This window comes from Montipora capricornis, chromosome 7, assembly GCF_036669925.1.
Source record: "Montipora capricornis isolate CH-2021 chromosome 7, ASM3666992v2, whole genome shotgun sequence".
Lineage (NCBI taxonomy): Eukaryota > Metazoa > Cnidaria > Anthozoa > Scleractinia > Acroporidae > Montipora > Montipora capricornis.
In genome coordinates, this window is record NC_090889.1 from 26,663,186 (window position 1) to 26,679,514 (window position 16,329).

The window sequence follows — 16,329 nt, forward strand, 5'->3', positions numbered from 1 at the left end:
ACAACACGAAACGGTTTCCTGGTTTCCTGGTCCCCCGCCCCCCCTCTCTTGTTCAAGAGGGTATTATCCTGATATCTTAGGTAATATTTTTCATCAAAAAAATAAATTAAGACGCAGGAGGTTGTCATCGAGTAACCAAATCGACTCATTGTTGCCAGGACCTTACTGAGGCTATCAGCATTGGTAATAAGGTATTCAGCACATCTCAAATCAGTATGGTATGGTGACAGTGTCTGCTGCACTACTCAACTGACTTAAAATACACAATGCAAATCAGGAGTCAGCATATACCATGTGGCACCTCTACTGGGATTGTGTATGCTGCACTACTCAACTGAAGTCATCAAACATAAATTCAGGAGTCAGCATAACCCACACAACCCTCACCAATTCATCAATCTAAATCAAACTGATAATGTTAGCAGGAAGTCCAAGAAAACGGCATTGCCATTTCTGATCATCTGGTGAAACACTTCTGCTAGGCATACATTATGCATTTGAACACATGCAACAGAGGCCTGGGACATTAGAGATCTAGGTGTATTTACTTTATCCACTCCACACCGGAAACAGCACCTGAAACACAGAAGCTGTTAGGCATGTAATCAAAAAGCAAGAAATAACTTACATTTATTTAGGTGTTGAGTATAACTTAATACAATATATATATATATACCTTAGATCAACACCAAAACAAGGCAACTCAAGTTTCGATTCCAAGAATAGTTTGACAGAAAGATCACTGCCATTGCTTATTTCCAGCCTCACAACTGCAGCATGGCCGTCAAATAATGGACTGCACATAGGCACGGTAACTTCACTTTCTATACGCCATGAACCAGCTGAAGAAAAGCCACCTAGGCTGACATTGGCACCCTGATGAAATAAATGATTATAATTTATGCATTTACACAAGCACTTGCAGTGAGAAAAGATTAAAATATACTGTTGAGAATAGGTTAACTTCTAAGGTAAAAGTTCAACATCAAAAATGTAAAAATGTTTTAGTCAGTGATTCAATTCAACACAGCCTCAATCAGGTAGTGTGAGGTTGTGTACAAGTTTTAAAAAAGGTCTAATTGTTCTAAATGTTTACTCACACCACAAGCTCCTGATAGTCGAGCATCTAACAATAGTTTCAGGTGACCTGCAGCATCAGCTTCTGCTGAGGAGTGGACCTTTGTGCATCCAACGGCATAGAGCGGACATGGACGGCCCTCCTTGACACACACAAAAGCCAAGTGTGACAGCAGCTTGCATCTATGTACAAAGATTATGTAATCATCCATTAAATAATAAAATACAGCTAGAATCAATTGCCAAATAAATTTCAAACAGTAACATGGACTGACGCATTTATTAAATGTCGAAAAAGTACCAACAATCATATACCTTTCAACTTTTACCCCACAATTATTTGGGCAACACAGCTCATTGTGGGCTGACAACTCACTATGAGGAATCTCAAAGGTACAAGAGGAGCATTTTACTGTACGATGTGGGCAGGTGAGCAGATGCTGGGAAAGCTAATGTTGATATGCACGCAGAATGCAGCCCCTGTCCTTAAACTTGCATTCCACAACCCTCATGTCACGGAAAGAAAGGTGACTCTTAGGAGAAGATAGTGGTCCAGTGATATCCTCCAGGTTGAGCTAGTGTTGATGTGCAATTCACTATTCTCTTAGCAACGGCACCTTTCACAGCTAGATTTCTCACCAGCAGCCCATTCAGATTGCTCCTGTCTACAGGGCAACTGGTTTTGTTCACTCGCCATTTGGTAATGTACTCTTTACAGAATGAATGACCATTTTGGCAAGTAGTTGGGTAGTTGAATACAGCAAAGCTGAAAACAGAATTTGAGTATATAAAATAAAAAGGAAAACACACTGAAATGAAAAAAAAAGCATGAAACAAAAAACAACGATTTAAAGGCTCGCACTTGAAAATTATTTCTCTCGCCAAGAGTGTAAATGTATGTCATATATGACTTATATCAAATGAATCCCACACAACAGGGCAGAGGTAACGCTAGCGGTATCCAGCTGCATTCGAGTATTTTAATTTTTAGGATGAATTTTAATACAAAAGAAGGAACTTGACAATTCAGCCATAGCTTTAAAATTCAAGGCTGGAAAATACAGGAGGCGAATACGACAATCACAGCTTACATATGTAGTTAAGTAACTGTAATTAATTATTTACACTCAACCAGATACTGCATATGAATTCGTCATCAACAGCTTCAAGAAATAGCTCAGGAGCGAATCCTGTCATGACTTTGTGCCACGGAGAAAACGGACAGATAAAAAGAATGTTTCATCTCAGTAAAAATAAGCAATGAGCTGACTAGCTGACAAATTACGGTGCCATATGCATGCTTGTCACGCGAACAAATATGGCGTCACATGCCTGGCCAGTCTTCGATTTAGAAATTATGCTAATCCGAGCAAACAAATGTCAAATTAAAGAAGTGAAAAACATCAAATTAGAGCAAAAACACTTACCTACAAATTACAAACAGAAACAGGGCGAAGAAAGCAAGATTCAAACGAAACAGGAACAGAACGTACCGAACACGCGCTATTAAACAAGGTTCGTGACTTCGTGGCTCTGCAAACCACTCATGTTACCTGCTGAAGCAATGGGAACTAACCAAACGCTCATGTTACATACTGACGCCATGGCAACTAACATTTTTCAGAGTCTTATTACATCAGTCATGGGTTTCACATTACATGACTTTTCAACCTATGACGTTACTTTTCGATGTATTTCGTTACTTTTCGATTTATTTCGTTGTATTTATCGAAACGTAATTTTGCTACAGATGGCGCGCCATACCTATGACGTTACTTTTCGATTTATTTCGTTACTTTTCGATGTATTTCGTTTTATTTGTCGAAACGTAATTTTGCTACAGATGGCGCGCCAAAACCATAATATTCTGCCCATGCTATATAGTGTATTGGTTTATTATTGACGCGAAATAGACAGTTTAACCAGAGACTCTGTGACAGTAACTGCCTCTTTGAAGAATTTTTAGCTTCGTAGATAATACTTGACCAGGCTTGTATAATTTCCTGCAAGAAGACATCCGATGCTTTGAAGTAAGGAGATAAATCCTTTGTCTAGATACTTTTTCACCCAGCTTAGTTTCAAAGCTTGAAGGGCTCTGTTAAGAAACTAATTGTTCCGTTTCCGCGAACAGCTTTAGTTATAGCGGAACAGTTCTCTGGAACAGCCTGTCCTGTGATATGAGAGAGGCTATATCTCTAAGTCAATTTAAACGATTGGTTAATCTCATTTTTAATATTAAGTCTACAAGGAATTCATTAAAAAAGGCTATAGGATCACGAGTAGGCAAATAGTTCAAGAACGCCTAGAAGCGCTCAAGTAGCACCAGCACATCGAGTAGGCTAAGAACCTCGAGTAGGCCAAGAACCTCGAGTAGGAGAAGAACCTCGAGTAGGCCAAGAACCTCGAGTAGCCCAAGAACCTTAAGCAGGCCAAGAACCTTGAGTAGGCCAAGAACCTCAAGTAGGACAAGAACCCCAAGTAGGCTCAATTACCCCAAGACCGTTTAGACTAGTAAGTGATGTCTGTACCAAGCTTAGTACTAGTATTACGGCGCATCCATGGCATTCTCCCATGGAGTATATACCAACTCGAACGAGTCCGAAGAGCAGCAACATGACACCAACATGTAGGCAATCATGTGAGCTGAGCACGCACATATCCGCAACTACAGCCGCTGATCCGACAGACTGCATATACTCAAAATCATCCGTAACGAAACGAATTTTGCTGAAAATCGAGTTCTTTGTGGCATTCAAAAAGCGCCCAGGCCCCACACGGTCTGTTGAAATTAGTGCTGCTCCTCGGTAAGGCTCGCAGCAATAATTATGCTAAACGTTTCATTTTAGTGTCCAGGGAAAGGCTATTACGATCTATCGTGCTTAGGGTTTACAGAACTGCCAAAGGACAAAAAATGTTAAGGGGGCAAAAACATTCTTAAGTGCATAAAAATAAAAGTTATCATAGTTATAGGGACTGAGAAAAAAAGCGGCCTGTCAACCAGGCTCCTTGCATGAGGACTTCTCTGCTGGGCATTATCCAACACAATTTTCTCAACATCACTTCCATGTAATTTCCAATTTCATTTTCATTTGTAAAATGCACTAGGACGCCCCCCCCCCCCCCCCATTGATTGATAGCTGATGAATTTAACAGCTGATGATCTTGTGAATGGTCACAGAGCTTGGATCCGAGGTCAAATTAACTCCACCCAATGAGGTACAGTCATTTCATGTAAAACACTTATCCCATTGCCACAACGGCTTCTCGGACAGCTCCATTGTTACGAGCGCCGCTGTGGGGATGGGGTAAGTGTTGTACTGAAATTACTGTAACTCGTCGGGTGGAGTTAATTTGACCTCGGACCCAAGCTCCGTGACCATTCACAAGATCATCAGCTGTTAAATGTATCAGCTATCGTGGAATCGGAAGCAGAAAATGCTCATTTCCAGACAAGTGCGTGGGGATTTGTGACGACGAAACATTCACTGAGGTTCGCATATGATGGGGCTTTAGCTTTGCATGAAAAAATCGCGGCTGGGATGGATTTTCGAGGCGTAAACCGCCTCTGAGCTGACTACGGTCGAAATCTTAGTGTGCTGCCTTGACCTCGCCTTAGCACAGTGAAAACACGGAATTCCCGAAACGGTAAAATAAGCACCAAACCGCACAAGAATACACCAGAGGTGAGTCAGCTTTAGTCATTTTATTGAATCAATGTTAAATTGAGCGTTTTTTTAGGCTTAAAATTCTTATAACGTGTTTAAATTCTCAACGGCTGCCTGTAACCCAATACCGCTTGCACTCAAAGGTCATCTTCCCACTAGTAATTAATTATTACACGCTGTCTAGTGACGCGAACTAGGGCTGCCTATGGATGGAGTTGAAGCCATGAGTTAGTTCAACATTTGTAGAACACATGCATGCTCACAGTTGGTCGTCTCGATCGGAGAGACTGGTTTTTTGTTCTTAGTTCCTCGCAATTTAAGTGTTGGCTCAATCGTTGGCAAGATGTTGAAACCATTTGAACAGCCTTTGCAGATAATTTTGTTTTCGCTTCCAGCATCTACGTAAAATCTTTATTGAATGCCTGTTGCAAGAGTTGATCCTTGAGACTGTCAATTATTAGATAACGTAATTGGGCAAGGTTGTCTGTGTCTTCAGTACAAATAACAGAGCATTCTTTTGCAAAATAATTATTGATATCCTTAGCGACATTACGGATTTTAGCTAATGTAAAAAGCTTCGAGATTTTAATATTAAGTATCTTGTAAAGAACTTCATGCAATTGCAACTCTATGGGTACGTTTTGCAATCCTGGCCAAAACGTTTGGGTACACAACCGTCTTCGTTTCTTTTTGCATCAAATTCCCACTCTCAACCTTGTGAAGTCCCGCCCCCAAAACAATGTTGAACGCCATACCTTGTGTGACTAGGTCACTTGTGTTCATTTTTGTGTATTTTTATTCCAATTATTTTCAACTTATTTTCATTATCCTAATTACTATTATTTGGTTGTTTACCCATAATTACTTTATTTCCTTAAAATTACCTTATTTTGCTTTTGTAGTTGTGTTATTTCCACACATTCCTGTTGTGTAGGAGTGGTAAACTCCTTCTTTCCTTAGGTAAATCCTGTATTACTGGGTAGTAAATTTACTCCCTAGCCTTATTTGGTTTTTAGTTTTGTTTTTTTCCTGAAATCCATTATAAATTGGCTACCATTTACTCAGTAAATTCAGTTGGTGCAGTTAATTTATCTAAAGAGTGTCAGTCTTCAAGACAAGTCATTTTCCAAGTCTTCTCAGATGTGTAGTTATCAATAACACTTGGTATGTTATCAGTATTTTCCTATTTCTTTATTTGTGACTGGCCTTTAGTTTAGTTTAGTTTACTACATATAGCTTTCTGTTTTCGTTCTTGATTTTAGTTTCTTAGCAGGGACTGCAACATTTCATTAGTTTTTGTCTAGGTTTATTTATGTATGTTGACCTTCAGTCTGATACAGCATGTAATTTGCCTGTTGAATATTTTTTCTGTTTTCCAATAAGTGATTACTGTATTTTTGCTTACCTCTCTTCCTTGTCATTATTTGTATGCTTTTAATTCAATTTGATCTCAAATAACCCGTTTGATACCATTATTTCACAATTATTAGTTTCAGTGTACTATTGTAGCATTATTGTGCAATATGTAATTTGATGCTATTGCTATTGTCAAGTCCATGCTTCATGTAATTGCTCTTGGATTCTTGTTCGGGATCAGTTCTTGGAAAACCTGAGGGACCCACAGCTACGAAGAGACAAAAAGAGTTTGGCATGGGATCACCCCACAAAGACTTTCCAACAAGTGCGGGATGAAGTCCAGCGTTGGGTGGACGATGGAAGTACCCCCCAAAGAAGAGGTGTTGTGCACGAGGCCACAACAGTACAGCCCCTGTTGAGATTAACTGTCATGAGATGAGAGCTGGAGCTGACATGCAGAAGGTGACAGATGAGCTGGTAGCATCCTGTCAGATCAATAACAGCAAGCAGCCTTAGAAAGACAGCAGCATTCAATCTCACAGCCTGCCACAAGCATCGGTAAACAGCAGTGGTGGCAGCCTGGCTGTTTTGGTTGTGGGTCATGAACACACATGAAGAAGGACTCCCCTGGCAACCAGCTCAACCGTCGTGGTGGCAGCAACAGAGGCAAGAGATCTGAAAACAAGCTGCCAGCGTTAAACGAGAAAACTCCACGGCAGTGAGCCATGACGTGGAGGGGAACGGTGGTGGCTCAGAACCCCTAAGACAGAATGGGACACCGATACACATGTTTGGAGGTACTCCGACAGTCCAAGCCAAACCTGGTGGTGTTGACGTATTTTGTGTAGTTGATTCCGGTTCAATGGTATCCTTTGTGACGGAAGAATTTTATAAAGAGAAACTCCAGCCAACCTGTGGGCATGTGAAGAATGGGCAGATAATGACCAGGGGGTGCTGCTAATGGGCTCGAGATTCCGTACCTGGGCTACCTGGAACTAACTGCAGAGGTTGACAAGGTGGAAGTACCCAGCTGTGGTATACTGGTCCTCAAAGACACACCAGCCACCACCTGGCAGAGACGAGATGTACCTGGACTCCTTGGAACCAATGTACTGTCGCAAATCCCCCAGTTTAGTCCACTCATCCGACAGCGGCTTGATGCTAAGCCTAGTAGTTTAGAAAACCACAGCTCTGGCTTAGTCCATGTTGCTGGAACGTACCCTGGTCTAGTCCCTTCGAATTCTGTAGCAAGTGTAGCCGTTACTGGTCCAGCCTGTGGTCCCCATGCTTTGGTTGAACCCCTTAGTGTTCCAGTACCAGGAAATATTCAGGTAGCAAATACCCTGGTGGATGCTACTAAGACGTGCTTCCTGATCCAGATAGTGAACCCCTCCCCGAATTATGTATGGCTAAAGCCACTAACACGTCTTGGAATATTACATGGTGCAGTTAAAATGACCAGTGGAAACCAGCTGGAGTTTGACTTCCACAACAATGAGGTGATAGTGTCCTGCCCCTTGGGAGCACAGCGTAAAAAAACGTCCCCACCAAAGCCGGAAAAACACGGATTCTCTCCAAGTGAACAAGAACTCCCCTCGGGAATCGTCCTAGAAGATTTCCTTGGAACCCAAGCTGAGAGACAAGAAGCACTGAGAACCTTCACTACGTATTCTGATGTGTTTGCCAGTGAAAGTAGCAACCTCAGCAGAACCACAATGATCCAACATAGATTTCAACATGTGATGACATCCCAGTGAACCAGCGCCACAGACGTTTTCCCCCAAATCACCTAACTGAGCTTTAAGAGCATTTACAAGAGCTGCTTGATAAAGGTCTAATCAGACCAAACCAAAGTAATTATGCCTCTCCCATTGTCCTAGTCCTGAAGAAGAATGGTGCCCTGTGCATGTGTGTGGACTACCGCCAGCTTAATGCCAAGGTAAAGCGCGACACTTACCCATTACCAAGAATTGATGAGAGCCTTGATGTCCTGGGAGGTGGTAAGTACGTCTCCACCATTGACCTGGCCTCTGCCTACAACCAGGTAGAAGTTGCCCCTAGTGACAGACATAAGACAGTCTTCACCACCCCCTTTGGGTTATTTGAATGCAACAGAATGCCATTTGGTCTCGGAGGTGCACCTGCAACCTTCCAAAGAGTTATCCAGACCATTTTCCGTGAAGAACTGTTGGAGATTCTGATTGTCTACCTAGATGATATCATTGTCTTCAGCCAAGACATCAGCACTCACCTACATCGCCTTAAAATGGTGTTCCAGAAACTGCCAGAAAATGGACTAAAGATCAAGGTTAAGAAGTGTCAGTTCCTCCGCCCAAAAGTGACTTACCTGGGACATGAGGTATCCGCTGATGGCATTGCCACTGATCCAGCTAAGACAGAAGTAGTCACAAACTGGCGTAAACCAAAAGCCCTGAAGGACCTGAGATCATTCCTGGGCTTCACCTCTTACTACCGCAGATTTGTTCCCCACTTTGCTCAGATAGCAAGACCACCGCACGCATTGGTGTTCACTCTCTATAAAGGTGGCAAGAATGGTAAACAGAGATTCAAGTCTGCTGAAAGCAGTTGGAACCAAGATTGCCATAAAGCATTTGAAAGGCAAAGAAAGCCTTGATTAGCCCACCAGTCTTAACCCATCCTGTCTACACAAAGCCCTTCATTTTAGAAGTTGATGCCTCTAATGACGGTCTTGGAGCAGTGCTGTCAGAGGAACAGGACAGAAACGTCAGGCCCATAGCCTATGCTAGTCGTTCCCTAAGAGGAGCAGAGAGAAATATGGAGAACTACTCTTCCAGAAAGCTGGAACTCCTAGCTCTCAAGTGAGACATTACAGAAAAGTCCCGCGAGTACCTGATCTCTTCCACTCTTACAGTACTAACCGACAACAACCCGCCGACTTACCTGCAGTCAAACAGCAAGCTGAAGGCAGTGGAACAGGGATGGGTATCTGAATCGGCTAACTCCAACTTCAGTATCAAGTACCGACCTGGGAAGCAGAACACGAATGCTGATGCACTGAGTCGTCGTAATTGGGAGCAGCACGAAGAGTGTGATGTGGATCAAGAAGAAGAAGCTTTGGCATTATCCCTCAACACTACCGCTGTACCTTAATCTGTGCGAGGACAGCTACTCCAGTCAGCACTGTTTCTAGCAGAGAAACCCAATGCAGTAGTCAGTCAGTTAACAATAGACCCCCCGCAGCAGTATAGTACCAGTCCAGTACCACCCTGGAACGTTAAGCAGCTAGCCAAGTTGCAGAGTGTCGATCCAACCAGAAAGCGCCTAATCCACTACCGTGCCATTGGTCGTAAGCCATTCCCAAGAGAGAAGAAGGCAGAGACACGTGAAAGTAAACAGCTTCTAAACCAATGGGATTGTATTGTAGAAGATGGGAGTTCTCTACCGCAGTAACTCTGATAACCATGTGGACACCAGGGATCCGAACGAACGGAGCAGTTGGTACGTGAACGCTGTTGGTGGCCTGGACTGAATGCTTTTGTTAAGAAGTATCTATCGGAATGTAAACGCTATGTTGTAGCAAAAGGAACCTACCTACCCGTCAAGACTCCAATGACCAGCATCATAGCTTCAAAGCCTTTAGAAGTACTAGCGATGGATTTCACCCAGCTTGAGCCAGCTTCCGATGGCAGAGAGAATGTGTTAGTACTCACCGATGTATTCACCAAGTTCACAGTCGCAGTGCCAACAAGAGATTAGCGTGCCAGTTAATTCTCAACACTATACTAGCCGTCACGCTAGTTTCAACAACTTGGTTGACGCGAGTGAACGATCATCGCACAACGCCCACTATACAAAATCAAATAATCTTCATTATACATTAACTCCAAGAAATTTAAATAATCTTAAGCAAATTGAAATCTGTCGACAAAAAGAAATGAAATTACGATTTGCCGTCTGGAATGCTCGGTCAATCGCAAAGAAAGCGGCCATAGTGTGTGATATTATACAATCGAATAGACTGGAAATCGTCGCAATCACTGAAAGTTGGCTTGGTAAAAATACCGACGACAGCAGCATTACCGAATTTTAAATACGCTCAAGACCTATTCATTCGTGCATGTCCCACGGGAAAGTGGCAAAGGCGGTGGTGTCGGTGTGTTTTACTCAAAACAACTTAGCATCACAATGAATTCGGACAATGTTTTCAAATCATTCGAGCACATCAACCTAAATGTTGTGTCAGGCAAACTCAACGCGCGCCTTATCGTTATCTACAGGACCCCACCATCGAAAAAAAATAAACTAACAACATCTATGTTCTTTACTGAATTCCACGATTTATTTGAACTAATGTCGCAGCATGAACAGCCACTACTCATTGCCGGTGACTTCAATTTTCATCTTGATGACACCACAAACTGTGATACCATTAAATTCATGGACATACTTGACTCTGCTAATTTATCTCAACATGTACTGGGTTCTACTCACCGGAAAGGCCATACATTAGATCTAATTATAACACAACACAACAGCAATTTGGTCACCGATGTACGCATACTCAATGACGTCTTTTCTGACCATCAAGTAGTGGCATGTAAACCGAACTGTCCACGACCACCACTCTCTAAAATACCCCTCACGTTCAGATCTACCAAGCAACTTAACGGCGATGTATTTATAGTCACCCTGAAAGAGTCATTAGCTAATTAAGATCTCTCAGTTAAAACGGACATCGACGAAATGGTTGATATCTATAATTCAACTTTAAAGGACATCTACGACAAGCTTGCTCCTGTTCAAACTAGAGTGGTAAACCATCGTCCATGGGCCCCTTGGTACAACGAAGACCTACGTGAAGCCAAGAGAGAGAAACGTAGAGCTGAGCGGAAATTCAGAAAGACGAAACTTACAGTTAACAAAGAGATGTACATCGAGGCATGCGAACGCTACAACAGATTGCTAGAGAACTGCAAAACATCATATTACAAAAATAAGATCGAAGGTGCAGATCGTAACAGACTATTCTGCCTTGTTAACAGCCTGTTCAAGACCAGCAAAAACATACTACCAACACATAACTCCCGACAAGTTCTCGCCGATGAATTTAATACGTACTTCATCAACAAGATCCGAGGTATACGCAATGAAATCGAAAAGCTACATCCAGCTAGTCAAACGAAAGATACCATGTCTGCAATCTTGTCATTAACTCAACTCAGTGAGTTCAACGTACCTGACAACAATGCATCTGAGAAAGTCATCAGGTCTATGCCATCGAAAACATGTTCTCTGGACCCTATACCGACTCATGTGGTTAAGAACCATCTTAATTTACTACTACCTGCTATACAATCTATAATAATATCATCTCTGTCTAGTGGTACACTCCCGACTCAGCTGAAGATCTCGCAGGTCAAACCAAAGCTCAAAAGGAATGATCTGGACAAAACTTTATACTCAAACTATCGACCTATAGCTAATATAGCCTTCGTAAGCAAAGTGATTGAAAAATCCGTTGCAAGTCAAGTACATGCTTACCTACGAGATGCTAAGCTCTTCCCTACACTACAATCAGCTTACCGTCAGTACCACTCCACTGAAACGGCTATGATTAAAGTCACTAATGATATCTTAAGAGCTATTGATGACTACTCTGATGTGATACTTGTTTTTACTCGATCTCTCGGCGGCGTTTGACGCTCTCGATCATCAAATTCTGCTGTCTCGTGTGAAGTCCTATTTTGGTTTTACTGGAGGTGTACTACAATGGTTTCGAGCGTATCTTACTAATCGCTCTCAAAAAGTTGTCATCGGTGAAGTTGCATCTTCCTTAAGGCAACTGGAATTTGTTGTGCCGCAGGGCTCGATACTCGGGCCACTTCTGTTTGTATTGTATATGGCTCCTTTGCAAGATGTCATCTCTAGACATGGCTTGGATTGTATGTTTTATGCCGACGATACACAACTATGCATAGCCGTCAACCCAAAAAAGCCGTCATCAGAACTGGATAGACTTAGCAGCTGTGTAGAAGATATCATCAAATGGAATACAGACCACTTTCTTGTATGTAACCCAACAAAGACTGAAGTAATGCATCTTACTTCACGCTTCATCAAAAATCATAGTCCTCCTCTCCAGTTCCTGATATCTGGTGATACTACCATAAAACCATCTGAACAAGTACGAGACCTCGGAGTGACTCTAGATAAACATATGAACATGACACCCCATATCAATGACACTTGTAAGAAAATTTTGCTGTCTATAAAATCCATTGGTCTCTCAAGAAAGCTTAAAGAAACTGGTCCATGCACTAATGTTATCTCGCTTAGACTACGCTAACAGTCTGCCATATGAAGCTACCCGTTCTGACCTGGACAAATTACAGAGAACAATGAACTCTGCTGCACGACTGATTACAGGAATTAAGAAATATGAACATATATCTGATGCACTACGTAATCTACACTGGTTACCCATCGAGTGTAGAATTAAATTTAAGATTTTGTTAATGGTATACAAGTCCTTGAATGGTCTGGCACTGGATTGCTTATCTGCACTTATAGATGTTCGTCGTCCTACCCGCTCTCTTCGATCGTCTGACAAGTTACTGCTTAATGCTCCAAAGATAAATACAGTTACTTATGGCCGACGTGCCTTCTCCTACGTAGCCGCAACACTCTGGAACTGCATACCGGACACTTTTAGAAACTCTGTAACAGTTGAAATATTTAAAACCAGACTCAAAACATTTCTTTTTAAAGAAGCGTATAATTCATTTAATTGAACTTTTCTTTAAACTATGATTTACTTCCTTATAATATGTATATATGTATAATAATATTTTTGTAAACGCATCGAGATTTTTAGATGCGTAATAAGCAAGTACATTATTATTATTATTATTATTATTATATTATTACCGTGGTCAAGACCCTGGTACGTGGGTGGTTCCTTGTTTATGGTGTGCTCAAAAGAATTCACTCTGATCAGGGAAGGTGTTTTGAAGCTGAAGTAGTGAAAGAACTGTGCCGCATGTATGGAGTCAAGAAATCCCGAAGCACTCCTTACCACCCCCAAATGGACAGTGTGAGCGATTCAATCGCACATTTCATGACCTGTTGCGTCCGCTTCCACCGGAGAGAAAGAAAAAGTGGCCTGAGCACCTCAAAGAACTGTGTTATGCATATAATGCAATGCCTCATTCCTCCACTGGATATTCCCCACACTACCTCATGTCTGGTGTTGATCCCAAGTTACCAATTGATCTCCTACTTCCAAGTGATGGTGAAAAACCAGTCAAACAACAATGGTCATTGGCTTACCCTACACCAGAATCGTTTGCAAGAAACTCACCGGCAAGCTGAGAACAAACTTCGAGCAGAGGCTATCCTCCTAAAGCAGCAGTTTGATCGCCACAGACAAGTCAAGCGCAATGAAAGGGCCATCGGCGAGAGAGTTTCTACTCGCAGCCACTCCCAAGGGAGAGCTAAGATCCAGGATAAGTGCAACTCTTAAGATCTGCAAAGTTGTAAATCGTCATTACGAGGTCTACGAGATTGAGCCTGCCGATGGCTAGGGAACTAGTAGAACTGTAAATCGTTCACACCCAGTTTGTCCTAAGCCTAGACCACCCTTGCTCGATTGGCCAACAGAAGACACTGAGTACCCTAATCTAGACGTGATAGTGTAGCTTCAGATGATTCTTCTGGTAAACCAGTGCCATTACCTGTTACAGAGCCAGAAAGGCCATTGTTACGTCGCTCTGTGAGACTTAACAAGGGTCAGCACAGTAACCGACATCATCAACCCAAGGCTGTAGCTACCTAAAATGCTATAATTATTTCAGTTGAGATTATTTTTATTAATTAATTTACTTTTCTACTTGCATGAGGACATGGCAAGCAAAAGTATGGGGAAATGTGACTAGGTCACTCGTGTTCATTTTGTGTTTATTTTTATTCCAATTATTTTCATTATCTTAATTACTATTGGCTTGTAATTATCTTAATTACTCGGGCTTGCTGGATATGAAATGATCATAACCAACTCGCGCTACGCGCCTCGTTGGTTATATATATCATTTCATACCCAGCGCGCCCTCGTAGAATAATTGTTTTAGTAAAAACTCCAACATCACCTCTTTTATGTTGAATTTATTTGGCACAAAATGGCAACATGTAACAAGTTCTGGTGCAAAAATAGAATGATTGACAAAAATGTCAAAATACATGATTGACAACGCTGACAACGGCTTCGCAAACTCGCTGAATGAGATCGAAAACGAGTCCAGCATAGGAAGGAATGTCAATATTTGGTGGAATTACAAACGAAAAACACTCTCTAGAGGAGTCTCCTACAAAAGGAAGTTAATTTGAAGGACCAAAATTGTTGAAAACTTGAACGTTGGTGGAATTGTAAAAATTTAGTTGAGAAGGAAAATGGTTTTCTTGCTCCAAGCGTGTCACATTATTTGTTGTGTTCGTTGAGACTGCAATGTTGTTTTTATCGATCTGATCTGACGCTGGATATGCCTCAATTTCACCTGATCCACTTTTAGACTGATGATGGAGTAACGAAGCCCTGTTTTACATGATTTGGGTTGAAGGATGGAACCCGTCGTTGCTGTTAAGGACAAAATTACTGAGGATGCGCGACATCTTGTGCTGCTGGTTGAGGGATGGTCGCTCATTGTAAGATTCAACCGACTGGTCAGATTTGTGGCCGGTTATAGCCTCGATATGTCGTGTTTCACAGTCGCTATCAGACCGAATTGTTACCAAAGTTGCCCTGAGGCAGTGGTTGGTGAGGTAAGGGTCAATGCCTGCTCGCTTACTCATGGATTTCAGCATGTTGTCGTGAGTACTGGCTCCGATCGGCACATTGCAAAACCAAATTTCATCAACATCAGGGTTGAGTACCAATTTCTACGTGTCGTGGCTTCTGGAAAAGGGCATCCAATTTGGGATTTAAATGGGCCAAGTAATTTTTAACGGTTTTAACAGGACATCTTGCAGATTCTGGAACGGCAAAAATCTTCGGGTCAGATTCGCCCTCAGGATCTGCAAGGCCACCCTGATTGTTTTTTTGGTTGGTGGTAGCGAACCGGGACATTGCCTGTTCAGTTCAAAGTACTCGATTCCGTTGGGTGTTTGTCTGAGGGTAAGCATTCCAGACTTCATTTCACGTTGATTTTCTCGTCCTCGTCTTCCAAAAAACAGTCCAAGGTAAAACCAAGTTGTCCTTTGTAGCTGTGCGGGATTCTCTGTGTCAGCGAGTCCAAGTTCGCTGCAGTCGAAGAGCTTCTGAATCTGCTGCTTCGAGATAGCTTTCTTGTGAACCAAACCAGCTATCTTTCCAGATTTTCGGAGGTCCTTAACGAATGCGTCCAAAACTTTGTTGGCTTCAGTAAAAGCAGCGTAACTGGTTATTGAAAACTGTTTACTTCGCGGTGGAGAACGAAGAACGCGCCAATGGCAGCTCGGATCGACTTAAGCGATTTTTTCTTGTAAAATGAACCGTCTTGCTTTCTCGCAGATGTGTAAAAACTCTTGAGACAAGCATTCAATTCCTCCATGTCCATATCCTCTAGCGGCGTTGAAAATTTACTGCCCCCGGGACTTCCAAGCCAGTCTAAAAAGGTCAGTGAAATGTCAGTGTTAATCAACAACACGCACGAGCTAAAAAAGTTGCAAGAAAGATGTTCCCGATAAAAAAATAATAATAATAATTACATAGGCATTAAAAAAATTAGATACGTACCATTGAATATTTTCATGCCAAATTTTGTGACCTTTTTGGTGTTAGAGGGGGTAGCATTGTCGACCAAAGCATTGATTTCTGCCTCGGTCAATTCTGATCCAAACCGGCTTTTGTCTGCCATTTTTTCTCCGAGCCGCAAAACTGTGTATTTGCTGCTGTGTTCATTGACCATATTTGGTAGTGCAGGTATATGAGCTGATAACCTGTGTCCGGCGAGCCTATGAAAATGCTGGAAATGTGATATCCGTAGTTCAGCTTTTAATAATTGGTTGTTTACCCATAATTACTTTATTTCCTTACACACCCTATTTTGCTTGTGTAGTTGTGTTCTTCCCACACATTTCTCTTATCTAATTCCTGTTGTGTAGGAGTGGTAAACTCCTTCTTCCGTTAGGTAAATCCTGTATTAGTGGATAGTAGATTTACTCCCTAGCCTTATTTGGTTTTTAGTTTTGTTTTTTTTCCTGAAATCCATTATAAATT

General features: G+C 41.9%; 1 protein-coding gene, 1 long non-coding RNA gene and 1 pseudogene across 3 annotated transcripts; 1 reads left to right on the top strand and 2 right to left on the bottom strand.

Annotated features, from left to right (window-relative positions):
• Nucleotides 1-454: 454 nt before the first annotated feature.
• LOC138057907 (uncharacterized) lies at nucleotides 455-2,612 on the bottom strand. 2 transcript variants are annotated; one of them, XR_011133753.1, is made up of 5 exons: nucleotides 2,505-2,612; nucleotides 1,393-1,843; nucleotides 1,101-1,260; nucleotides 677-876; nucleotides 455-576 (listed from the first exon to the last, which is right to left on the bottom strand). It is a non-coding gene; the product is annotated as an uncharacterized lncRNA (long non-coding RNA). The 2 variants fall into 2 exon arrangements; XR_011133752.1 differs by having other exon boundaries at nucleotides 465-876.
• Nucleotides 2,613-11,979: 9,367 nt separating this feature from the next.
• LOC138055817 (uncharacterized) lies at nucleotides 11,980-12,426 on the top strand. The gene has a single exon (XM_068901688.1). It carries the CDS (start codon nucleotides 11,980-11,982, stop codon nucleotides 12,424-12,426), a length of 447 nt encoding a protein of 148 aa, XP_068757789.1.
• A 2,246-nt stretch (nucleotides 12,427-14,672) lies between these two features.
• Nucleotides 14,673-15,967, bottom strand: LOC138055818 (uncharacterized; annotated as a pseudogene).
• Between the last annotated feature and the right edge of the window lie 362 nt (nucleotides 15,968-16,329).